This window comes from Molothrus aeneus, chromosome 4 (assembly GCF_037042795.1).
Source record: "Molothrus aeneus isolate 106 chromosome 4, BPBGC_Maene_1.0, whole genome shotgun sequence".
NCBI lineage: Eukaryota > Metazoa > Chordata > Aves > Passeriformes > Icteridae > Molothrus > Molothrus aeneus.
The window spans coordinates 61,778,161-61,805,621 of record NC_089649.1 but is presented as its reverse complement, the minus strand read 5'-3'; the positions used below and the strand labels follow the sequence as shown (position 1 = coordinate 61,805,621).

General features: G+C 38.9%; 1 protein-coding gene across 2 annotated transcripts; it reads right to left on the bottom strand.

Moving 5' to 3' along the window:
- Nucleotides 1–453: 453 nt before the first annotated feature.
- Nucleotides 454–27,461, bottom strand: MAN2B2 (mannosidase alpha class 2B member 2). Of its 2 annotated transcripts, none has more exons than XM_066548648.1 (19): nt 27,320–27,461; nt 25,123–25,269; nt 21,197–21,302; nt 18,670–18,842; nt 17,258–17,373; nt 16,098–16,275; nt 14,668–14,866; nt 11,620–11,810; nt 10,730–10,916; nt 9,757–9,890; nt 8,471–8,727; nt 6,361–6,552; nt 4,380–4,632; nt 4,164–4,274; nt 3,857–4,049; nt 3,050–3,205; nt 2,569–2,681; nt 1,574–1,691; nt 454–686 (listed from the first exon to the last, which is right to left on the bottom strand). In XM_066548648.1, exons 1-19 carry the CDS (start codon nt 27,449–27,451, stop codon nt 592–594), a joined length of 3,051 nt encoding a protein of 1,016 aa, XP_066404745.1. In that variant the 5' UTR covers nt 27,452–27,461; the 3' UTR covers nt 454–591. The 2 variants fall into 2 exon arrangements, with proteins under 2 accessions (XP_066404745.1, XP_066404746.1); XM_066548649.1 differs by lacking the exon at nt 27,320–27,461 and adding an exon at nt 26,055–26,102.

Below are 27,461 nucleotides of genomic sequence, written 5' to 3'. Positions count from 1 at the left end.
ACAATTTAAATGAACTTGGGGCTAAGGAATACAAAGAGTATATTGCATTTCAGTTTACAGCAAAGCAGAAACCTTGCAGTTTTTGCCCAGAAGACAAAGCAGCTGAAACACAGCAGGCATTTCTCCTTCCATGTAGGAACAGAGCACCCCTTGATCAATGACTATGCTGTGATTTGGAACTCATCTTCTCTAACAATAAAAACCTTAAGAGAAGACTCTTGGCAGCACTATTAATTAGAAAGGCAATTCAAGACTGCTGGACTAATATGATTTTGTTAGTGCTCCACAGTGAAGCATTGTAGAAGCAATCACTTCAAAACCATCAATAGCAAGCAAAATAATGCTCAATATGCTGACTCTGCAACACAGGTCTTTTTTGCATTGAGCAAGTTTCAGAAAAGAAAAGTTGTAAATAATTAACCAACAAAAACACCCACAGCTGAGGCCAACAACTCAATTAAATTCAAAGTTTATTCCAAAATTAATTTTTCTTTCATTAACAGCAGTAGGATGTTTTTCAAGATTATCACTTGTATCTTGAAACAAAACTTCAAAGATATTACATATTCACCTGAAATACATCATCAAACATTATTGAACCTGAAAGTATACAAAGAAAGTCCTTATTTCCTTTGGGTGAACAGTTACTGTAAAGTCTTCTGAGGACTCTGTGCTGTTGAAGAACCCTGTAAAACACAAAAGCATTGGTTATTTATTAAAGCAGCTTTACTCAAATGGATGTGTTGTTCTATCACATCAGTTTTAACTCATCCCTTCCCTAAAAGCTAGTGTGTGAGCAGCTTCTCCTCCCTAAAACTCAAAGTAGTATGGAGCCCAAGATGTACCCATTCATAATATTAAAATATACAACAATTTCTCTTGTTTTCAAACACGTGACTCACACAGAAATTGTGAAATGACTCTTCATTTTACAGTCGTGCACCTTTTCTTCATCATGAATAAAAGGTTTGGAGCTGCAGGTCAAATTGAGCTCTAAACTCTTACCCAGCCCATTCCAAAACCTCTGCAAGCTTTTTACAGGGCACAATATGTATGTAAGTGACAGTAAGAACATTGTCCAAGCAACTAACTGGAATGAGAAATAAAATGAGGTCATCCACAGCATTGGATCTGAGTGTCAGCCCTAACTTGAATCACATCCATAGAGTCCTTTAAGCTGATTACAGCAGAGTTTTTTAACTGCAGCTCTGAGTTTTTCTGCAGCACAGGCTTCAACTTAGATAAACACAACTCATCAGCACCTGACAAAATCCATCTGTGTCACAAGTGTGAATTCATAAAGTAGCCACTTCTATCTGGACAAAGAAAACTCCAGAAAGATTCCAAGCTTTTTAACAGCTCTATGCAAAACAAGCTATCCGATAAATACAACAGTCTGGTACTTGCAGGGAATCTGAGCTAAATGTTCCTACCTGCAGGCTGTGACAGGTACCAGGTCTGTCATACAAAACAATAATGCATTTCTAATCTTGCAATTTTAAAAAATATTTTTAACTAGACTAATCGTCAAGCTTCAACAGTCAATGGACACCAACCACCTTATTCCACCTACTTTTGCCTGGGTATTGTGCGGTCTTCCATTTCCAGCGCTCCAAAGTGTTCACATCCCAGGTGCCCGTGAGGGATCGCTCCTCCACTGCCATCACTGATCCCACTCCCTGTAGCAAAGACTGAGTAAAGAGAACACCAGAAATCAAAGGAGGGTTCATAGACAAGAGTATCAACTCACCAGCCTAGCACACAGTAAGACCAGAGAGAATTTTCAACTCTAGCATTGGCCTGTAATTGGAGCAGAGACTTTGAAAATCTGCAAGGTTGTGCAGCACAAGGGCAAATACAAATTGGCCAGGCTTCACACCAAGAAGCTGAGGTGCTGAAAGCTTCCTCTGCATTGCAGTACAGAGTCTATTAAAAGGGCTGAAACTCACACTCTCCTTTTTACTGAAACAGAGAATTCTACACATTGTTCCCCATGTTTCTGTCATGACAATCAAAATAATAAACTGCTGCCATGGAGTATAAAGTAATCTATTTCCATAGGAAAGATCAAATAAACATGAAACTGAAAAAAAGTGAGTACATGATGGAAGTGACAAAGATTGAACAACTCACAGAAATAAACTGTAGAGAAAAAAAAGTTTTCCTTTAACCCTGTCCAAGATTCATTAATTATAGGTTTTCAATATTCAACAATTTTCAATAACTAAAGAAACAACAAAACAGAATCCTACTCTCTGCACTGGTTAAGGTACTGCAGGAAGTGTTACACTACCAACAGCTCAGCAGAACCAGTCCTACCCATATTTAGCAGATCTTCATGCTGTGCCTATGGCAACTTCATCTGAAGTGATGGCTTCTGTGTTGCAAAGCCAAGTAAGAAAAAAAAAGGCTCACTTCCCTCTGAGGTAAAGTTCTACTAATACATTTATATCCATCTTTTGTGTACTTCATTGTAACACAGGATGTGGCATTCCAGAACCATTTCTCTCTGGAATAAAAACCCCTCACTTGGTGGGTTACATTTACCTTTAGAAGGGTTACATTTACCTTTAGATCTACTACCACAGGCTGAGACAGCACAGGATCCTCTCCAACTTCATACAAGTGTCTAATTCTTAGCAGGACACGACTGAAATCTGGATCACCTTGCTGCTGTTCACCTTCAAAAGAAATCAAAATGAGTGTATTTTCCTACTTTAAAATTAAACCCAAGTTTTAAACTTTAATTTTTTAAACTTTAAACTCCCATCATTTGAACTTAGTTCCTATTTTTTAAAATTGGCAAGAGGACTAATATCAGGAAATACCCACCTCCCACTTTGACAGGAATGTTACTAACAGGCATAACAAACTCATGCAGGAGAAATATTTTACTACTTGGGCAGAGAAATAATACAGCACAATTAACTTCCTTGATTGAGGAATTTAATGCTTTAAATAAATCAAAATACTAGCCACAGAAGAGAGAAAAAAAAGAAAACCAGCTTATTTAGGTGTAACATCCAGCCACCTTTTGGAAGGCACCTACCCATGTGGATGCTGTGGACCTGCTCTGCATGATTAGAGCTGTACCTCCACCCTGGAATGCTCAGGGTCTGGAGATGAAGATTAGGTGGCAGAGTTACAGGCAAGTCATGGACTGAATTCTGCTGAAGTTGTCGGGGTAGCTTTGGTTTATCTCCTCCTTTATGCAAAATAAAACAAAACAAACATTAAACAACCATCACACACACAAGCCTGGCTAGGGCACTGTGGAAGGGTAAAGGCCTTTTTGCTTATTCTGCCAAGGCAGAGGCAAAATAGATGATATGCCTTCTCCTCCAAGGCCTTCCAAGATACTAAGCAGAAAGCAGCATGATTTTAACTGCTAGAAAAGTGTGGCAGAGCTTTCCATAAAACAAATTTCACTTCAGTTTGAAATTGCTATTTCAATACCAGGCTTCAGGCTTTAGTTGATAAGGTGAACAAATATTTTTAAAAGAATAACTCAAAAATGGTCATTAAGGACTCAGCATCCAGGAAGCTGATATATGGTGCACTACCTACTTTGCACTAATTCTCTGTGTGAACATTTTGTTCTCATTAGATGCTTTAAAATTTATTTTCCTCTCAAAGTAGAGATAATTATATAACAAGAGAAACATTACATATACTTGGACAACATCCATTTTTGAAATTAATGCTAAGTAATTATCAGGCTCTAAATCTGTCTCCTAACTCACCACATGCTAACTGTTTGCTTGAAGCCTGCATTTAAAAACTCAACAGCATAAATCAAAGCAACATAAACAAGCCATTCAGATGCTAAAGGTAGCACAGGGGACTGAATGATTACCTGATAATGCTCCAAACATCACTACTGGCCTATGCTCCAATGCCAGGCCACTTGTCCGATACAAAGTGTTGGTGACAGCCTTGCTTCCTAAAATAAGCCAGATTACAGGGCGAACCACTGAAGAGTCATTCAAAGTGAGATTGTTATTCAGGTCCCACTCAAGGTTGTTCCACAGTCTCCTGTGTAGCATCACCTGTATTGGGAAGGTAAATGTCACAACAGGAATCAGCCATCAGGCTTTACTTACATTATCGGCAGCCATGAAAGTATGCCCACCTAGAAAAAGAAATACAAATTCAAACTTTACCTCAACTTGTCCATTCCCTTGACTTGACACACCATGAGCTCTTTCTGCAAGCAGCATCAGCCTTGTGGTGTCATCTTCTATGTAGGCAGTCTGGACCATAGGGTAATAGTTCTGCAACCACACAGCAAACCATGCAGAGATAATATTAACACAGGAAACAGTACCAGAGAGCAAAGATAAGACACAGCTGACTTTGGATTACACCTTAGTGCCTACCCGAGCCACTGTGTTATTCACATATGCCTTGAATGGTCTTTTCTGCATCTGATACCCATTGTTGTCAGTGTAGAGAAGTTGTCTGGTGTTCAGACTTGTGCTTGTTCTTAGAATTGCTTCACGATTGAATTCCAAAGGCCCAACGCTGTATTCTTGCTCTATCCTATGGCAGAGCAGCTTCCCATCGTAACCTTCTGGTACTGAATACAGCCTGGTGTACACTGCATAAATATAGTCCTGGGAAGTAACATTGCTATAAAATGAGAGGAAGAATGCAGAGTTTATAAGGTGGAGCACTTGACTGGTTATGAAAAAACTTGCAAGGCCCTCATGTCATCCTACACAAACAACTTTCTTGCCCATTTTCTATTTATTTCATGCACAATTATTTTTAATTTCAATTTAACTTTCAAATATACAGATATTCAACCAAAGTAGGTGATATCCTGTAAGTTTCCTTCACATTACAAGTGTAAGTAGGATTCTTCATTTCATTACAAAGGTTCTGTTTTTCTCAAAATTAACAACAAATTTAAAAATTATTATGACTCTCTAAGCAATATATTTACATTGTACAGAATACATGCATTTTTTCAATCTGGGTGACATCAACTTTGATGCAAGAATTCCACACTACTTTCCAAAGGTCCTTCTCAACTACAATCCTTGAGCAACGCCATGTAAAGCCAAAGACTTCAACCAAACAACCAGACTTAAAAGGGGGTGAAGGGTTTATAGACTGATATAATTTTACCACAGAGAACAGTTAGTTCATCAGGGGTCAGAGTGACCTTATAAAGGATTCATTTCTCCATTCTCTAATTTGCTTTCAAGATAGATATTCACAGTTATGAAAATGTATCATTATGTCAAATTTCCATCCATGTAAGCTATTAGCTGCAATATTCATTGAGTTGTACAGAACCAGTTTCTCAACAGAAGTTGCATTAAAAAATGCACCACACAAAGGATTACCCTAAATAATCTCCACATCCCTCCCTCCCTCCTGCAGCAGTATGTGCTTCAGAAGTGGGCCCATGTGAACCTCAGGAAGTTCAACAAGACCAAGAGCAAAGCTCTGCACCTGTGTCAGGGCAACCCCAAGCACAAACACAGGCTAGGCAGAGAAGGGCTGGAGAGCAGCCCTGAGGAGAAGGAATTGGGGGTGTTGGCTAATAAGAAACTCAACATGAGCTGGCAAATGTGTGCTCACAGCCCAGAAACCCAAACTTGTCCTGGGCTGCCTCCAAAGCAGCAGAGCCAGCAGGTCAAGGCGGTCATACTGCCCCTCTGCTTCCCCTTCAGGTAACCCCACCCAGAGAACTGCATCCAACTCTGGGGCCCTCAACATGGGAAACACAAGGACCTGCTGGAATGAGTCCAGAGGAGGGCTACAAAGATGATCAGAGGGCTGGAGCATCTCTCCTATGAAGACAGTTTAAGATTGCTCAGCCTGGAGAAGAGAAGGCTCTGGAGAGACCTCAGGGCAGCTTTCCAGTACCTGAAGGGGACCTACAGGGGAGCTGGAGAGGCACTTTTGACAAGGGCACATAGTGATAGGACAAGGGGAAATGGCTTTAAACTTAAAAAGAGTAGGTTTAGATAAGATGTTAGAAAGAAATTCCTTGCTCTGAGGGTAGTGAGACACTGTCACAAAGAAACTGTGGATGCTCCATCCCTGGAGGTGCTTCTGGCTCTGGCCCTGAAGGTTGGATGGGGCTTTGAGCAATCTGGTCTAGAGAAGGTGTCCCTACAGAGGGTTTGGAACTGAATCTTTACAGTCCTTCTAATACCAACAATTCTATGATTCTATGATTTACAGGAGGTGCTTCCTCAGCAGCACATTCAGCAGATGTACAATAGTTCTTTTGTCTAAAGCCTAAAGAGTACAAATACACAGAGCTCACTGTTTAGGAGTAACTGTACAGAAGTAACCTCATACACATCCAGACATTCCAGTGAAGCTGTAATGGTGCTGTACCTGTAGAAATACTGCCTTATCTCTGTCATCAAGCTTCCAGACATCACTTCCAACCCCACTGCTTTTGATACTGGAACAGCTGAAGTATTGGGAGCAAACAAGTAATTATCTGAAATGGGTCCTTTCTTTGTGTCTCCATTTACGTGGTACTCAAGGAACTCCTGGGTGAACTGGACAGTCTGGTTGGTCTCCCTGAGAATCCACAGAAGAGTAAAAATTATATAACTTACAAACACATTTTGTACATGATAAATGCAAAGCTGAACAACAACAGGAACGAGGCAGAAAATGTAAGGACAAAAAAACTGTTTCTTCACAGTGGATTGATTTTGTGAGACTGAATAAATGAGAACAGCAAAGAACTAAAGTGCTTCCCATTAAGATACATGTCAGTTTGTAAGCAAATGGAGTTTCTATGTAATTTTCTATTTTTGTAGAAGAGAAACATCTTAAGATTAAACATCATCTATATTATCTCATTGTTTTGATGACAGAGTTGCTCCAGGATTAAAACTACCCATTTCACAGGAATGAGGCACACTGCACTGCTCCAATGAATAATTAGGTTCACTGAACTTTGTAGCTAGGTAAAATCAGAATGATGCAAGTTTTCATGTCTAACACTGGCAACAATGAAATCAACAGGATATCAACATTTACCACCTACTGTATCTCCTCCTCTCTCCACTGAAGCTTACAGTTTGCTATTCATGACTTATTATCACAATTTTTAGAAAGTCATATGAAGGCAATTTAAGATGCTGCTCTCAGCTACCTGCTCTGCCTTTGGCAACTTGCTATGAAAACAGGAAAAATCACTTAAACTAGCATATAAATTTATACTGCTAAACATTTTATCTCATGTTAATGCAGCTACCCACAATTTGTATTAACTGAGGAGAATATCCAAGTGTTTTCCACCGCTTCTCTTATGAGGCACGGTCAGTGCAGGGGCAGGATCTAGAACTTCTAACTGTTGCAGTTGAATGTAAAGGGCTTCCCAACTGAAGATCCCTATTTCTTTCAACCTTTCCTCCCATTCTGACCTGTGAGGCCTCATTCTTTCCCATTATCCCAGTGTGAACTTTCTGAAACTCAAGCATTTTGAGCTTGTCTGAAGGCTTGTGAAGAAAGTGAATATTTAATTTCCCCTGCATGCTGAATTCCAGCTCTTCCTGCTTGCCAGAACAGGATGGGAAAAACTGGAATCTGAATTTAGATTTTTGTTCTTCCACATTATATTTCTCATAGAATCTGGAGGCAGTTATGATCTGGAGGCACTCTGAGAAAATACTCCAGGGCTCTTTAAGTTAAGGTCCAGCTATACTTCTAAAACTGATTTTAATGATACTGGACAACAAGTTCTTGCTCTAGGAGGCAGAATTATGAACAAAACTGCAAAGGTGAAAGAGATCTAGCCATCACCATGCCAGTGTAAAAGGGGTCAAACATTCCATCAGTATATAATAGGTGACAATTTGAATCCTGAGCAGGCAAAATGCAGCACAACTGCACTGAAGCTGAAGAAATTGGGCCAATTCACATCAGCTGAGAGAGACCAACTGAAAACCTCAAATCTCACCTAAATCTTGATAATTCTTCCATTTTTCCTACCTCATTAAATGGAAATTCCTTAGTTAATTTTCCTTTCAAAGAGTTTTGTAGCTTTCTACCACAGAGTGATATGGGACTTGCAAAACACTACTTAGTGTAAGCTCTTACTTATCACTTAAGGCGCATTGTGCAGCCATAGTGTATGTGCTTCTTACTAATTTTTAATAAAAATGCACATTCATAACCCTATTTTGTTCTAAAGTACACTGAAACTCTGCTGATATACTAGTTATTACTGTGATATGTCATCTCAGACCAACTGCAAAGTTAAACAGGGCAGCATCACAGAACTAGTTTGGAATTCTGCCTGTGATAGTGCTGAAGTGTCCTGTAAAAAGAGAGCATGTGAAGTGGGGATAAAAAAGAACTTTAAAGACCATCAAGAACATTTTGTTGAGTCTTGGAATTAAGACACATAATACAAATCCTTGCACTTATTTTTATGAATTGTTTTTAAAAAATCTGAAATGCTATTGAAAGAAGCAGGCAATCTCACCTGTCTGTAATGCTGTGCATCAGGTTTGTGTTTTGGTCAAACACGATCTGGTAGCAGCTGTTAACCACAGGAAACAACTGCTGCCTTTGCTGCCCTGCACGAGCCAGGTCTCTCCGTTTGTACTTGACTGAGCTCCCAACAAAGGCAGGCTGCTGACCTTCCAAGGGTTTAATGCTGTATTTTCTGTAGCTCAGGCCACTTATTGCAACTAGAATATACAGATCATACGTAGACTGGGACTCCACGGAGCTTTGAACCTGTATATTAGCATACACAAAAATGCTTCATTACAGAAAATTAATTAGCAAGGCAATTACCTTCATGTGTTGTAAGCCCTAAATTATAAAAATTAGCTTCTACTTTAATAAGTTTTTAAACATGCCATTCTTATAATTCTAAATTATAATGTAGATCCACGCTGCTTTTAATTGGGAGCCTGGTGAACTTGGATTAAGCTGAGCCTTTCTAGTGAAGCATGACCACGTGCCAAGCCCAAGAGACTGATGGTGTGCAGATGAAGGCAGTGTGGTCTCATGCCACCACATGCATAGGAACAAGGGACAGCTGCTGTGCCCCAGTACCTGACTACAATGTGCCTTCATGCATGGTCACAGTGGTAAGCCACAGGTCACAGAAACTGTGCAGCTGGCAGAACCTGCTGAGCTACCTGGCATCTCAGGGACAGAGGGGAGCATCTGGAATTGTGCCAGGCCTCTTCAGGCCTTATGTGCAGGAAGCATTCCTGGAGATTTATCAAGCCCCTGATGGTGATGCATTCTGTACAGCAGATGCTCCTGAGAAAGGCCAGTGCTAGCCCTCACTTGAGGCCACCTTCTTCCCTCCCCTGGAACAGCTGGCTGTGTCTTGGAGCTTGGCTGTGACAGAATGGCAACTGACTGACACCAGTTTCTAAGACCTACATTTCTTAATTCTCTTCTTCTCCCTCCCCAAGGCAATCTGTCAATTGTTCGAACAGGGCTGTCAATTGTAAGGCAATGCTTCAACATAAAAGGATTTATTTGAAACAGTGTTTTTTCACAAAAATAAAAATAAGGTAAGAAGCACCAGGTCACATACAGCAGACATGCAAAGGACAGACCAAACACACCACAAGAGCAGCAAGTCCTTGTAGAGAGTAAAAAAAGTCTCTCTGTTGAGACAACAGACAAGCAAAAACAACCCTTGAAGGACAAGTAGGAAAATCCAACTTCAAGAGGAGGTAGAATCCAGTTAATGAAAACTGACAAGTGAGAAAAAAGTAACAGAAAGAAACAAAGTTAAAGTACCTGTGCTGGCACAGAACGTCCCAGCTCATCATACACACTCATTGCCTCACTGCTGACAGAAACTGTGACAAAGGTAGTGATGTTCCATGCCAATGGGTTATAGACAACCACATACAGGTCCACATCTGCAGCACCTTTGTGCAAACAAACAAAACTTGTAGTCACTACATGATGTATTTTTAAAATGTGGTATTAAAATGTATTTAAGGAATCTGTCTAGGTACAACTATCTTACAAAATTTCAACATAAAACCCTGCAGTAAAACTTCATGATTGAAAAAAGGAAAATTTTTTACGGTCCTTCATTAAAACCTCTTCTGCTTTATTCTTCTATTCTCTGCCCAATCAAAAAAGACCATGTATTCAGAAAATGACACCTGAGTTGAATGTAAATGCATTTAGTGAAGATAAGCTGCTTACAACTCATTGTCATGCAGTATTAACTTTATCAGTTATACAGAAGATCAAATGAGAAGCCTCATTTAAAAACAGTCCTGTAAAAATCCAAATGGGTCTGTTGCACAGCCCACGGCACCGCTTACATCTGACTGTTTAAAAAGTTTCCAAAGTCAAGATAAAAGGGAGTGTACAGTCTTTAGAACAGACTTCTTAAAAATCCTTTTACATTTTTACACAAGCTGGCAGTACATTACAGCAAGAACATTTCTTGACTCTGACTGTGCTCCTTATCATGTAATGCCCTGTTGCAGAGTAAAGTTAGCTTAGTGACTACTCTGATCAGCACCTCTTCCTTGTATTACACTGAAGTCTGAAACTGAGAGCCAGGTCTAATAAAAGCACTGAGGTAGAGTTCTGTCTAACATCAGCTGAGAAATCCTGGGTCTCAGAAGGCAAACATGATTTTCTAGCCATGGTTCATAGAACTTCGATGTACATAATATGTTGATTGTTTTGGAGGAAAACATGATAGCTTTCATAAGGTTGAAAATTAGAAAAGCTGTGCAAAAAGTACCTGGTTCTCCTGAGTCTTTAGTGTAAACAGAAGAATAGACCTCTCCATCCTTCTTTGCATTGTTGATATCAAAGATTATGGAAGCCATTAGCTTCTTTACGTTGAGCATTCCATACATCAGGTTATTCATGTACATGTCCTTCACCTTGGGAGACTCTGTGCCTGTTATACCATCGTGGTGCTGGACCTTGCATTTAGAAGTAATTTGAAAGGTGCAACAGAATGACAACTTCAGGTTTGCATTTGTGTTAACATGATAGTCAACTAAACTTCTTACACACAACTTAAAACAATAAGAGATGACAGCTACATTCAGAGGCAAAAACCAACCAAGTTACAATAACAAGACAGGTTTTTCATTTCATACTTAGATCTGGTCATTACCTTAGGAGACAAAATAATTATTGACAGCAAAAGCACTGAGGACTGCAAATGGTTAATGATACAAGGCTAATCACTTAGCTGTTGGACTTTGAAGAAACAAATTTGTCCTTCCTGCTCTAAATTGCAGAAGTAGAGATTATCAGTAGTTTTCGATTAGTTCCATTTTTCTTTGGTTTTAATTTACTTTTAAGAACAATTTTGTAAATAACAAAACTAACACTAGGAAAAGGAATTTCAAATGCAAAGTTTGAAACCACATACTCTTTCACTGGTTGAAGAAAACATTTGCCAGTAACCATGATGCATGGTTAAGGGGCTGAAGTCATGTTTCAAGACAGTTTTTTTGAAAAATTGCTTTATTTTTACTTATGGCTTGCAAAAGAGGGGGAAGTTATTTCCAAAAATATAACAGCAACTTTGAGACACTCCAGGTGAAATGCTTATGCAAACTTTTCATTTGGAAAATAAAAAATTTCATTCAAAGTAGAAAATAAATCAGTCCTTACCTCTGAAACTGCCCATCTAAGACTCTGGAGTTGCTTTAAGGCTTTACATTTGCAAACAGAACCTTCTGGGTGTTTCTGGACATACTGTGTGAAAAAGGATTCTCCAGCATAAAGCAGTGAACTTGCTCTCCTTGCAATTCCTTTTAATGTGCTCCGAGAAGTATAAAACCCAGTCCATGCTTGGAAGGGCTCTGTTTAGAGTGGAACAGATCCAATACACATCAAAATAATCACTTCATTTATCCTACTACTACTACTACTGTTCAGCTTCTTACATGAATCTAACTGGGGATTTACACAGCAGCCATCAGGTAGAAAGGTCACAAAGCCTACAAAGAAACTCAGCCAGGAACATGCATTTTGAAAAACTATCATCTCTCCTACAGGCCTAGTAAGATGCAAGTTTGATACAGAGCCAGTAGCAACCAAGTTAGCCTGTGTTTATGGAAATTTCTTCCTTGTGGATCTGCACAAAAGAATTTTTGAAGTTTCACTGAACCATGTATTATTATTAGTTGTTAATAAAATACATTATAATCTTTGGTAATTGCTTCATACACACACTAAATTTCAACCTTTCAGTCAAAGGGATTTAGCTTAAATTTTATTTCTTCACACTGGAGTAGAAATAGTGATGTGATGACTCCAAACTACTGCAGCACTTCAAACTACATCAAAAGATGCCCTCAAGTGGTTACTGGAAAGTATTTCAACATTCTGTTTGTGTTAATGTTTCAGTAGCCCACAGAGTGAAATAGGAAAACAATTATTTGTTTAAAACCTTCAAAACTTTCCTAGGGGTGGGAGTGTGTGTTTTTTGGGGGCAATTTCTTTTAAAATACACTAGTGAAATATAGGTTTTCCAAAAAGAAGTTGCAGAAAGTGTTTTCCAAGGAGCATACATGCAAATGTAATAATCTGCTATCAGCCCAAGATCTAAGGCAACAATTAGAAAATAGGATCTTTAGCTCAAAAAACTTATTTTTGGACTGAAAAGAGCTAGAAGTTTCAACAGAATTAATTGAGTTTTAGCTTTAAACATTACAAGCAGAAGAACCACACATATGTATCAGCACAGTACAACGAATGCAGAGCAGAAGGAAATACTTATCTGGGACTTAAAACTTGAGTTTCCATATATCATAAGTGACACTGAACCCAATAAGTGACTCACAAAAAAAGGGCATAGCAAGAATAAGAGACGATTAATCATCAAGAAGCAAAACAGCATGTGGGAGAAAGTGCACTCAAATCTATACTGCAATTGCCAGGCACAGAAAGTCATTTGGGGAAAAAACTGCATCTCTGTGTGGGCACCCAGCTGGAACTCTGAAGGTGCTGCTATTATGCAAGCTAATAGCAATTGAATCCTGCAGGTAAATTATGCCAAAAGATAAAGGAAAGAGCCCAGATGTGAAAGGATATTAGCAGTTAGAAGTGGCAATGCTTTTATCAGTAAGTTGTTAGGTATGATCCCTAGAGGGAATTGAGGGAGTCAGGGATCAGTCCATGCCATGATTCACAAGAAACAGTGGTTATTTATATTCATTGAAAAGTTAACAGACACATTACAGAACAATCTGAAATATATGTACACAGCCAAAAATGTGATGAAGCAGTGGTAGCTACAATTATTCAGAAAGGTGTTCTAATGAAATCAATGGGATTTTAATAATAAACCAGGCAATAAAATAAACTGATGAGTTTGGAAATTGAGAAATTGGCTGTGCCTTCTCTCTGCATACTTTGACATGAGGTCTAAAAGGGTAAATTTATTGGGGAAAAGAATTAAAGACATGTTGGGTATGGCATGAAATTTTTTGTATTTTTCTAGTACTTTTCAGCTCTGCTTGAAAAGCTAAGTCAGTGCAGCATGCAAGCAACAAGGAGCAGCAAAGAAATTTTGTAACACTGTATTACAAAATTTCAGAAATACTGACCATATTTTTACTTGTTTAGACTTCAGTTGTAAGAGAATTCTCTCCCACCCCAGAATTTCAAACTGTTTTCTTTAATGAAAAAGGCAAGACTTTCTCCTACAGGAGACTTTAGGGGTTCATCTACATTAGTATTTTGTTTGGATCAGGTCATCCTTACCTAGTAGCTTTGCTTTATAGAAAAGACTGGATTTGGAGCTCACAAACTGGATTCCTGATGGATGCAACAAGCATTAATGGGCATTCAAGTCTATATGACCATAGAAGAAACAGGCGATCCCCCAGCCAGGGAATAATGTGCTCTGTCTCTGATTAAGAAGGCTGAACAATTGCTTTATTAAGCTATACTATATTACACTAATGCTATACTAAATTACATACTAAAAAGATATAAAGAATACTAAAAAGATGCTAAAGAAAAACCTGTGACTGTCTGAGACAGTCAGGACACAGCTTTGACCCAATGGTGTCCAATTAACAAATCACTTTGGCTAAACAATGTCCATAACACATTCCACATGTGCCAAACAACAGGACCAGTGAATAGAGATAAGAATTGTTTTCTCTTCTTCTCTGAACTTCTCACTGCCTTTCCCAGGAAAAATCCTTGGAGAACTTGTGCCTGCTGCTCTCTGTGAAGAGAGCTGAGGCCACATATGACTAGATTATAAATTTCCTACAATTACTTAGTGTTGACAATTACAATAGTGTTGACACCAAATCCTCAACATTGACTGTTTCACTGTGGGAACCCCCTTCCACTGTAGTAACACAGAACTACCCCAAGAGCTTTCAGATTGCCTTGGTCCCTTGGTTACCTGTAGCTTCCCCAGACATTCACAGATCACTCCACATCACATTTTCCACCTCTGGTCGAAGCTATGCATAATCCAGTTCTTTTAAACAGTAAAAATGAGACATTTTTCTATTTGGCCACTTAACCATCTTTTTTACACAATTAAGTTGGGATCATCTAGTCTGTTGATGACACCTCATAGAGCGAACAAATCTTACCAGAAGGCATTTTTCTTCTTTATTGCTCATTTTGCCTTATTAAAATTTTACATATGTACCTTTGAGGCAGACATTAGGCAGCTGTGAACTTCATTACCTGTTGAATATGGAAGAAAGTCTTCAGAGTCCCGAGTTTCCCATGTAAGATTCCTGCTATAGACTGCTTGGAAGTAATCACTGACAGTGGCATACTGGACAGACACTCCAAACTCAGCAGAATGTTTGTTGATATAATCCACCAACAGGTCCATGTTAGAGTACTGAACAGATGCATTAAAGAACTGTTTGTCACAGCCCTGAAATTCCAAACACAGAACAGCCAAATCACTTTGGTCAGATAATTAGGGAGGATCATTTTTAACATTAGTCTATGTTCCAGGGGTATTATTTTGATTTTGACTGTCCATGTAACTGATACTAGTTACAAAACTATCAAGACTGGGCAGGGTTACTTGCACAGATTGTCTGTAATCATGAAAAAATCATAAAAAAGCATAGAGTTTTAGAACCATATATTCTCTCTACTTCTTTACATAGCATTATCACAAGCACAGAAACCCATAAGTTTTCTTAAATTACTGCAAAACTGTGGGTTTGCATCTAGATGTTAGGGGTTTATTTGTACTGCTAAAAACTTCTCATTCCAGCACAATTTTCACTATAGCACAACTACAGAGTGTTATATTCTACTTCTCACTCTCTAAAAAATAATAGATGCAATATAAGCAACAGTGTCATAAACACAGGAGAAAAACAAATCAGTGACTCATCAGTCAGAAAAAGTTTTTCTTTGTAACAACAGATATTGTGGGGAAATAGTCCATAAAGAACACACATAATTTAATATTGTAATTATGAGACCAGAAGCACCCATCAAAATTAGAAACCAAACTGTACATTCAGTTTAGGCAAAGTTATTCTTTCCTAAGGACTTGAAAACAGCAAGAGCACATCAGTGCTATATGTACATGTAGGATGTAATTAACACAGCATATTGCTGAAGAAAGTGTTTGGATGACCAAGCTGGGATATGCTTGCCTATGGTCCTAGCTAAAATACAAAGACTCTAAAAGAAAATGATTACACATCTGTTAGGAAAGACCATGTCTACCCAAGTGTCACACACTTTCCCATAATGCTACAATTTTGTTAACACTAAGTTATGTTGGGCTAAGCAGCTAAAAAAGAAGATCATTTAAATAGACAAAGCAAGGGGTAAAAAAAGGAAGCAATGCTGTAATATATAGCTATGCAAGAGGTTATCTTTACATTGAGTAGGGTGTAAATATATTGAGTATTTTTTCTATCTTGAGTAGGGTGGAAGACTTGATAGACAACTGGCAGGCTATACAAGGAAATTTTACATATCATTATTAGTCAGTCATTTGGATCACAATTATTAGAAGAACACTTCATGTCATGTGGTTTGTACCAGCATTTCTGCAGTACCTGCTGCAGCAAGAACCATCCACTTACAGCCTGGTGTGTACCTGTCTCTTCTCAAGCAAACACTGACCAGGCACTTACCCATGGCCACAAGACGTCCCCTGTCCAGAACCAGGCTGCTCTTTCCTTGATGTTTGCCACCATGGTTTGTGCATACAGGTGGAGGTTGGCATCTGTGACAGGGAGACTCATGTTTGGATAAACACCATCTTTTGGTGGATCTGGGAAAGTTGCAAATCCATTCCAAAAAAATCCTGACCTAAGTAGAAGCAGAGAGCAGTAAGCTGTAAACAGGATTTACTCAACTGCGAAAAACACATCAAAAGGTGCTGGAATAAAATGGGAATAAGAGGTAAAAAAATCAGTTTATATTCATTGCTAGTATTTAGGTTTAAGTATTTATTTGGGGGTGGAGGTAGGGGGAAGAGTCTCCAGTTTTCTTTCAACACTCTGCAACTTTTCAAGTCCCTGCTGCTTGCTGGCATAGAACAAAGAAACCATAGGTCAAACCAGCAAGCTTTGTAACAATGAGGATGTTCCCCCAAGTAGACTTGATTTTCAAAGAGTATTTTAATGGATAAGCCAATAAGCAAAATAAATTTTTCAAAAGTTCTCAAATTTCTTCACAAAATTAATGGCAATTTTTTGTTGCTCTAGTTTATACCGGCACAATAGACACAACCTCAGCTCAAGATAATGCTGAAAATCTCCCATAGAAAATCAGTTAGCAATAGCCAATTCCCTACTGAGCTTCCTGGAGCTTTCAAATCTTTATTTCCAGGCAGAGAAAAAAAAACCAGTCCTGCTTTGGACATTTTCTATTTACAGTAATTAATTTGTTTCACATTTTTATTCTATTTTTTTTTTAATAAGGACTGACATTGTAAGTAAGTCACTGTATTTTAAGTAGATGAAAGCCATACCTATGTTTCAAGCCTCCTGGTATAAGAAAACAAGCCTGTCAATATTTAGAGGTATTTTTAATGCCTGTCAGTACCAAGTGCCACTTTTGAGAATTCAACTGTTAGGTACTGAGCAAACTTCTTTATTGTGGTGGAAAGCTCAGGATGCTTAATAACTCTTATTCAGATCAAGAGTCTAGACATCTCCTGGACCTACCACAGGTCAGGAGAAAGCAGTAGGATACTTTTGAAAGAAAACAGTCAAAGAAAATGTTTAAACCCCAATAACAAACTCTCCAAAGTGAACAACATTTCTGCATATTTAGGAAATCTTTGGACCTGTTTGAAAAAGGTAACTGTGATGGAGTACAGTAACTGTACTGATCCATAACATGGGTGAAGATCTCCTGTCTTGCAGATAAGGAAGGAGAGCCCTGCCACACAAACTGAAGCTTCTGGAAAACAAAACAAAACAAAAAGGTAAGAAACCATTACCCTTGATGACATTCACAGAAATACATCATTAACAACTTAAGACTTCAGAGTTCCCATCTTCCCTTCCACCACTTCTAATACTTTTAAGTGTTTTTTCTGAAGATCCAATGCCAATGGTATCCTAGGGAAGGTCCCACACTATATACAGGAGGCCACATCAGTGCCTCTTTCCATTATAATTGATGCAGAAGGAGAGGAGGCAGCACAATGCCAGCACATTAAAATCCAGAGATAAGCCTGGCTTATCACAGCCATTATACCTCAGCTGTTTCAATGGAAGCTGAACACCTATAAGCCAGAAAAGATCACCTATAAGCTAGAAAAGATCCAGATGTAATCTGACTGCACTGTAGCCAGTGGGAATCAATGTTTAACTGATGTTAATGTTTAAATTCTACTGAAGTAGAATTTTACTGTTTTGGAAGCCTTCAGATTCTTAAGGGCCAGAAAAAAAATAGCTGGGCAAAGATTGTGAAAAGGTCATAAAAGATTTTAACAGAAAGAAAGAACTGCAAACCACTGCAAACACAAGGTGGTAGGTCCAGGCTTCACTAAATTCAACATGAATTCTGTTTTCTTCAGAGACACTTGAGTTCTACCCAAGATTCATAAAAACTGCCTAGTGCCCAGAACACAGTGGTGAATGCCCCATATTTTCACTTCATATTAAAGTAGTGAGTAAAACTGATGACAGATCAGGGTCCAACAGAGTGATATGAAAAGCATTTATTGTGTATGGGACACTGTGCAAGAGAAGGCAGAACAGGAAAGAAAACCTGAATTCAGCAAAACCATGACTAGCTGCCACTTTAACTGACCTAGTATCATTAATTTTACAGGCATAAATAAATGTTCCAAGCCTGACAACACTGTGCCCAAAGGTTAAAAAAACCCCACCTGCTCACATAAAACCCAACAGACACAAGATTCCCTAAGGGAAAGCTGGAACTCCCAGATGTCTCTGCTTCAAACTCTCCTAATTCAGTGTCCATTTAGACTTGCCCATTTGCCCACATTTTGTGTCTTCTTCAGGCTAGATTACATTTTATCACTGACCAGAAGTCATGAAGATGTTAATTGACCATATAATACAGATTTAATGTTTCACCATCGTCACATGCAATCAGCATGTCCCATTTAAACAAGAAATACCTACATTTTCTTGCCCAGATGACAGAGATTCTTATCTTAATGTCATGTTTTAGATTACTGTAAGTAGAGGCCAGCAATGGTTTCATTCCTAAGGGTATTTTTACCTTGTTTTTCTGCATGTCAGCCTTCAGATCATAGTCAATACGAGAAATAAGATGAGCATTGAAACCAGCCAGAGCAAAAAGAGTTGGTGTTGTAGCTGAAGCTCCAAAAGGATCAACATGCCAAGAAAACTGAGGCCTGAAGCCAAAAGTTTCATACAAAAACCCATGACCTTCTGCAAAGCAAAATTTGTTTAGGTTAGGAACACTTCTAAAAGTTAATTTCCTAAGTTTAATAGGGATATTGTGATACAGGTAAGCACTTAAAAGATAGCTTCTTGTTGCTGTTTCCCAAAGCATTCAAAGTTTTGGGAATTTAATCATTCACACCAAAAAGTTTCATACTGACAATGTTTATATTGTTATGCCAAGTATAACTTATTAACATTATAAAAGATTACAACAAAAAGGAATTATGATTAGAGACAGGTCTTGGAAAAAGTACATAGCTACAGATTAGGTTAAGGCTAATAGCCAGGTTGGAGTCTGCATGAAAACAACAACCTAGGGCTTAGTTTAAGTTTGCTTAAAAACCATAAAACCCATTCTCAGAAAATTTTAGTCTCATATTAATGACAAGGGACAGGGAAGCAAACCATCCACTAAACAAAACTAGCATGACTATGATTATCAGTCATATGAAACTAAAAAAGACAAAGGTTAATAGTGAACTTGATACTTGATGTTATTTACAAGTAATGTTACTAATTTAGTTACTAATGTTACTAATATAGAAATGAGTATTGAAGAAAGCAAGCCCCAAACTAGGAAAGTCCAGACAATAGCATGAACCCAGAAAAATGATTTGAATCAAAGTAAAACTACCAGGAAAGCAGTAGATTTTATTTGGAACTCAGGTATATTGCACTTGGATACTCATCATTAGAAAAAAAAGAAAAACAAATTGCAGATCATTATTTCATAGTTACAGAACTATGCTCAGAACTATCTGAAAATACAATCATATCTTCTCTGGAATAACTCTATTTCAAATTTTAATATCACATTTGAATAAGTGAGGCTGCAAGGCCTCTTTCCACTTCATCTTTCCCATGGTTAATGTCTTCCCTAGCTAAAATATTCACAATGTGTTTCAGTATTCTGATAGAGACATATTTGAAACAGGGTTTTCTAGGCTTCTCCAAAACACTGGAATTCTGGACAGACAATAGAAGACATGAAATCTAGACCACAAATGTCTGCACTGGCTTTGTCCTCTCAACTTGAACTCCACATAATCAATTTTCTTTGTATGTACTCATACTGAATAGAGGGTTCTGGACAAACAAATGAGAATTTCAAAATACATTAATACTTTTGTTCCTGGTTAATAAATTACCAAAATTTAAATTTCTTTTTTAAAAATAAAGATTATGTTTACACAGAATGAAATGTTAAATTAGAAAGAATGTCTTTTTCAGCTAACTACAATGTATAGAAAAGCTGTGTTTGTGTTTAACCAAAGGACCCTTCAATCATTTTAGTATTTTATTTAAGAAGTCCTAGGTTCAGTGCTCTAAAGCCCATAAAGCAACCTTTAAACATGGGAGTCAGATAAGAGAAAAAAAAGTTCACATCTCCTCCTCCTCCTCCTCTTGGCCAGAGTGTACTGAGATACAGAAGCAGCTGCTAATCCTGAGCTCCTGATAAACACTGACAAGGAACAAGGTCAGTGGTGCTGTGCAGTCAGATGCAGAAATAACAGAAGTGTTTTCTGCCCCTTTGGTGTCCCATGTAGAAATACCACAGCCCTGGCACAGTTTCCATCAGCCATGGCAGCTGGTGCTAACACATCCCCTCCCGCTACACCCTCCTGGCATAGAGCAGACATCTCTAGCACAGAGGTGGCATCAATTATCCTGTTTCTGTTTGCACTGACCAAAGCAAACAAACCCACGTACTAAAACATTCTTTGAAACATCAGATGGACAGGTGTAACATACAAATGTTAAATGAAAAAGTTAGAAGATTAAAATGGCAAACAGTGCATCTCTTGGAAATATTTTCTAACAGAAAACGATGATGATTACAAATGAGGGTTACTTCATCAAGGAAGTCTTTCAACTCATTTTAGTTGACCTCAGTGACATTCCCTGTGCCCCTTTCTGCAGAAGACCTTGCCTAAACAATACAACTTCCCTGCACTCTGAATTGCTACCAGGTCTTTTCCTGAGGAGTGTTTCATACCCTCAACTTCACCATAACTATCTTCTCAGGAACTTTGCTTTCAAACACACACACAGACAAAAGGCCTCTGCTCCAAACAAGTTTCTACCTGACAAACCAGCTTTTGGTAACCTTTGTTACCAAACCTTTGCTGCAGAAATGTCATGTCAAAATTAATGGGTTTTTGTTTAAGCAACAATTTTTATACGAATAATACTTTGGCTAGTAAAAAATAAGAAATGCTTTAATTAGTTCTTAAGAAGTCAGAAATTAACAGCAATTTTGGAGGGGAAAAAATGAAAACCAAACAAAGCCTCCAAGGTCACTACAATGAAAAATAAAAGTTAAATGCAAATATGCATACCCGTCAACTGTAAAATCTGATCATCAATTAGTGTCACAGCTTCATCATGCATCACTTGCCCTCCAATGACAAATTCCAGTCGTCCCTCCTGAAGCAACTGATGGACCTATGATATTGAAATTAAGACACAGAATGTAAGCATCATTCCAAAAAGGCTGCAAATTCATTTGCTAGCACATTACCTAGACACAACAATTGTCAAGAAGGCATCTAGGAGAAAAAGTGAGATAGAAGTGAGAAACAGGGCTGTCTGTACTGAGGCTATCTAAAGGAGAGTAACAGAGAAAAGAGGGATTTCCATGTGCTGCACAGTGCACTGATTTATCCAGCTTACACTGAAACCAGGTAACAGGAACAAAGGATAGCAGGTAGGCATTGACCTTTTGGTGTTTTTCAGTCGTGCTGTTACTGTGCCTTTTTATACTGCCTGAACACCAGGCACTGCACTGGCAGCAGCCTGTAATCCTGCCTCAAGGCAGCGAGAGCTGGAGGATTAAAACAGGAGATGCTAATGCTTCTCCCAAAATCTTCCTCCTGCTGCATCCAGCTTGGCTTAGGGAAGGCACTTGGTGGCTGGATGAGGGAGCAATGGAGCCCCAGGCAAGCAGTAATATTCAGGGTTTTAACTGGAAACTAGATCTCTGGGATGCAGACAGACAGTGCCATCACACCATGGCCACAAACATCTCTCCTCACTCCCTACGCATCTATCTTGCCCTTGGGGCACAGACAAGTTGCTCAAGACAGAATGCTTTATTAAGAAATAGCTATTCCACAGGTTTGCCTGCCTGAATAACCCACTGATAACCTCAATTTCTGGTCTTTTTCCTAGTTAAAAAAAATGTCAGTATATTACAACCTGCTCAACTTTGGTGCTGGCTTTTTTTTTTTGGGGGGGGGGGTAGGGTTGGGTTGTTTTTTTCTTAGGGGGAGGGGGGGAGTTTAATTTCAGCTCCTAGAAACAGATATGCTGACAAGTACAGCCTTCAGCAAATGCTGGATGAAGAGGGGGGGTGGTGTTTGGAGGGAGGAAGGAACAGTCTATGTCCCTTTCTAAAAGCATCAGGAGTCTTCAGGTTTTATTTTAGTTCCTTCAGAAATTCAGAGATATCTCAAACTTCCAATAAGTAAAGTTTATGCAAATATGTATTTTAATCCTCAACATTTTTTTTTTAATCTGTCATGTAGGATGCCATTTTTAGAGCTATTATGTTTATTTTCCCAGGAACCTTCAGTGTCTACTCAGATAGGATGCCAGATTGTCAATTTTGATTATAATCATTTCTCTCCTTCACAATGTTGTGAAAACGCTTCAGGGCTCAGCATTCCTAAATTAGTTCCAGCCGACTGTGGTGACTGATTAGCATGCTGGGAGACCAGATAACTGATATCTGGTGTCAACACAGAACTGGCCCTGACCTACATGAAAAGAATCTGTAATTATTATTCTCCACTTGGATGGATGTCCAAAATATACCTCTGATCCAAACTTGGGGCCACAAAAATGTTTTTTTAATGTAAGTTTTGTGGAACCACTGAGTGGCTGGAAAAACAATAAAAATAATTCAAGTAATTTAAGTAATATCCAATCTTCTGTCTCCCAAAAAAAGAAAATAAAACAGTATCTGTACAAGAGAAGCACTTTTTCTGATCAGAAGGACGCAAAAGGAAGGAGGAATGGAGGAAACAGAAGCAGTAGTACTATGCATTCTATGATTTTAGAATGTATCTGTGATCCTTGGGACCATACTACCATCAACTCACGCCTACAAACCAGACAGAAGTGGCTACACATCTTTTTTTTTTCCTCTAGTTAAAGCATGCAGACATCAACCCACAGTAAGGAGGTAGGAATGGTTCACACAAGAAAATTCAGTGTAAATAACATGTGCTAAGAACTGCAAGGTTCCCATCTGGCTGAATACTGCTGCAGTACATTTCACTCTTACATATTCTCTTGTCTGAATTGAAAAACCAACTTCTGTACCCAGGTGTGGAAGAGGTTTTACAGCAACTTCTGTGAGCCAGAGAGAAGTTTGATAAGAGGATCCATGTTTACCCCTGAAAGAATTTTCTACCAAGGTCATTGACATAGAAACCAAGAAAGAAAGAAGGATAAATAAGAGAAAACTGCAACTGTCTGTTCCAATAAGCACATTCTTTATCTTTCATGATCAATGAGTAAAGTGTAAACTTATGAGTGTTGTAAGAATGTATAAAAAACATGCATGCTAGAATAAAAACAGGTTTGAAGCCTTCTGAAAATGGAGTGTGTTGCTTTGTATTGTGACCATCTCAACTATGACACCCAGGCTGTACCTTTTATTAGTCTTTAATGCTATAGTTCCAATACAAAGCTTCAAAACAACACTAGAATTAAATCCTAGATGCTTCAAAACAAACTAGAATTACATCCTGTATTCCAAGCAAACCACTAAATGAAAAAAAAAAGAAGGGAAAATTAAAACCAGAATGCCTATACCACAGAAAATCATTAATGCTAGAGTTCAAGTGGAAAAAGCAGGGCAGTAACCAGAGTGACCTAATTTCAGGGACCAATACTTGCAACTTGCTAATGTTAAAAACATATCATTTATCTGCAAATTAGAGTATTAGAGTTTCAAAGTTAGACACACAGGTTTAAGAGGAATTTAGTTCTAAACATTTTAATTTTGAGAGAAGAAACTATAAAGTAACTAGAGAACTGACTACACAATGCGTAAAAGCAACAATTACAAATAATTAGGCAAAGAAACTAAAGCCTGAATCATAGGTACTAATTTTGCACTACCAAGGTCAAACATGATACACATTATTCTTCTGGATTCCACATAATAGCAGGAATAGATATTAGAAACATGGGCCTTGACTTTACATTTGGCCTATAGCAGCAGAGCATACTTGAAATAACATCAGCTCACCTTTGAAAGTTGGAGGACTTCCCTGTCCTTCTACAAAGCAGTTCCTATGCTGTTTTCTTCCCCACTTACAGTACAGTTTTCTAATTAAACAAATCTACAAGAAAATTGTCCTACAACCGGGCAGAGTTTACAGAATATGGGCAGAGTTTACAAACATTGTAAACTACCGACACCCAGCAAAGTCTCTCCTGCAAAGATCAGCTGTGCACAGGCTGTTATTTGAATACAGAACATAACAGAAGATTCAGAATAGTGAAGAACTATGTGAAGAAAACCAGACAAGAGGTATGGTTTTTGCACAATGCTTCAAACATCCAGAACTTTAAACAAACTGAAATGTAAAGAACTGTTGATAGGCTCCTGGTAACAAAACAGACCGTGGAGTTCTAAGTGCCCATGGGAAGTTGCACCTGTACACACTTTGGTTTTAGGATCCAAAATAAACAACCAGCTGCTAGCCTATCAGTCTAGTCTTTGATTCAGCATGTTTGTTTCATGTCAGAGGAAAGAAGAAGTGACAAATAAAACTCCACAATGACGTTACTAGAAAAAAATCACTGCCATTAAATGTACAGTCACTGCTTTGCACACTATGTGTGCTTACAAATGGCAGATTTTTGAGCAGTACTTAACTGCAAAGAACAAAAAGTTCCTTCTTGTGAGCAGTGATAGGTGGCGAATGTTTTAATGGATATTGGTGCAGCCTGTTTCAGGTTCACCCACATCTCAAAGTAGCATGGCCCCAGATAAGTAAGTTGCCATGAAACAAGAAATGTAAAGTGTAAAAAATCTTCAGTGCAAAGGTTACTACCTCCTACTGCTCTAATCTATAGCTGGGGTTTAACCTCTTGCAACTGCCTTTAAAGTCCTTTAAGTCCTAGATTCAGAGGCAGCTTACATCAGACCTGGGAAAAAAGCAAATGGTGAAGTACTTTGCCCCTATTTATCCCCTGAAAAGAGTGTGGATTCTTTGTTAGCAGGAAGCATGGCTCCAGTGCAATTTACCTGCTGCTTCTGTGTATCTGTGGCTACCATATCCCACCAGAGTCGAAAGAATTCCTGCTCCACTGCAATAAATTTACGCTGTTTTCCTTTCATCAGCTCTTCTATAACAGTAGTGTACACATTCGCTGCGTAAGCGTGCATGCTTTCCTGAAAGAAAAAAAAAGTAAATAAATTCTGTTTTACCTAAATTAAAAGGGCTGTTTTAAGCACTCATTGGGCTTGAAAAGAGAGATATCAAAAACCTCACATTTGCTGCATGCTTCCCTTGTAGCCTCAGAAAGATTGAGTTCTGTCTACATACAGCCTTTGGCCCTTCTGCCTCAGAAAACATCCTCCTGACTGGGGACCTGCCTAGATCAAGGTGTAGCTTCTCCCAAGACCAGTACCAATATCAGCTTTCTTTTAGACACACTAGGAATGGCTTACTCTGTTCCTAAGTGTTCACCTTAAATCACTGATAGTATTTTGCAGCACCATAAAGACCCCACATGCACACTTCATTCTCCCATTCCAGCTCCTCTTTTGACGGCCTGAATTACCAGAATTGATCCCTCAGAGCAAGTGTGACTCTGTGCTGTGCATTACCAGTACAATGCAGTGATGCATCTACTGTAAATTGTACTATTATAAAAAATAACTCTATTTTGTTTGATGTTTTAGGATAGAGTAAAACCAAGCTGGTAAAAGAATCTTAGAATGAGTTCAACTGTTGACACAGAAAGTGTGAGATTTTATACATCTACCCTATTTCACTCCTAAAAACATCTCTATTCCAGAATGAGGCCTATGGGCTTTTATTGCAATGCAAATATGACAGCTGTACCTATCAAATAATCTACCATAGTGTTATATCCTATGAAATGGTATCAAATTAACAACACCATGTTAATTTTGAAGTTGTGCACACAAGGAGATACTTTTTGTACACTTACCTCGACCAGAACAACTTTTGTTGACCAGATCATCTTCCACCTGTACTTAATCTTAAAGCGATAGAGAATGTCTAAAGACAACAGCCAACATCCTAGGATTTCCTGAGATGTCTGTCTTTCCTTGTAACAAAGTTATCTGCATGTTATTGGACAGTTAACACTTACCTACTTAAACAACTGGTACTTAAGAACACGTGCCACAAAATGTACATCCTAAAGTGGTTGACACATAGATCTCTCTCCACTGAAAAACTAATGTGCATGAAATGTAAAACATGAATGCAGAGTTCCAGTTTAGGTAAATTTCCAACACGAAAATTACCATTTGAAACAAGGAGATGAGGTAATAATCCAAATCAGAAATTGACTTTTCCTAGCCCCTTGCTTTCCACAAAAGAAACACACCTTTGTATAAATGCTCATGCCACTAGAAAAAGGAAAATATTTGACTGTAGGAGGAGTGGCTTAAAATACTGTTTGGATTATCTAAATAATTTCTTCCACAATTATTTTCCCATTGGTTCATAAGAGTTTTTTGAAATCAAGATTATTAGATACTTGAAACAACGTGAAATTTTAACTAAGGATTTGAAGTTTTAGTTTTGTGCTCTCTTATGCAATTTCTGAGTATGACTTTGAAGTATTAAAGGAGAAATTCACTAATCTTTCCTAAAAAGGGAAGACAAAATAACATGCACAGCAGAGATAGTGGGTGAGTCACTAGCTCCTTTATATTAGTTAGGCCTAATACCATTTCATTCTAATGAGTGAAGTGTCTGCAGCATCTTTCACACATAAAGGAAAATAATTCATAGTAACGAATGACAGAAGGCTTTCCTGGGGTTTTGGCTTTGTAAAAAGATAAACGTAAAGACCATGAAAAACTGCCACATAATCAAAGCCCCATCAAACAGAATTAAGACTTTCCTTAAAAACAAACAAACAAACAAACAAACAACCCCATCAGGAGCATCCTGCTGAACACAGGCGCACACAAACCCACAGCCCAAGGGCACGGCTCCTACGCTAACCATGCGTCCTCCAAAGGAGGATCCCGAACACCAGGGGACGGCGGACACCCCAGGCCAGACTCGGGGCAGGAGCTGCACCGGACAAGGATTTGCGCGTTCCTCCGCAGGCGGCGCGCCCCGGGAGCCCCGGGAGCCGGCGGCGCCCGGCCCCGTTAGGCGGCTCCAGGCAGCCCTGCCTGCGGCTCAGCGCCGGCCGCAGCGAACCCTCCCCAGCCGTGCGGCGCCCCCGCCGACCTGCACCGTGTACACCCAGCCGACGTCCATGTGGCTGTGGGCCACCACGAAGGCGCGCAGGTCGCCGGCGGCCCGCGGCAGGAGGGCGAGGAGCGGGAGCAGCGGCAGGAGCAGGACGCGCGGGGCCGCCATGGCTGCTGCG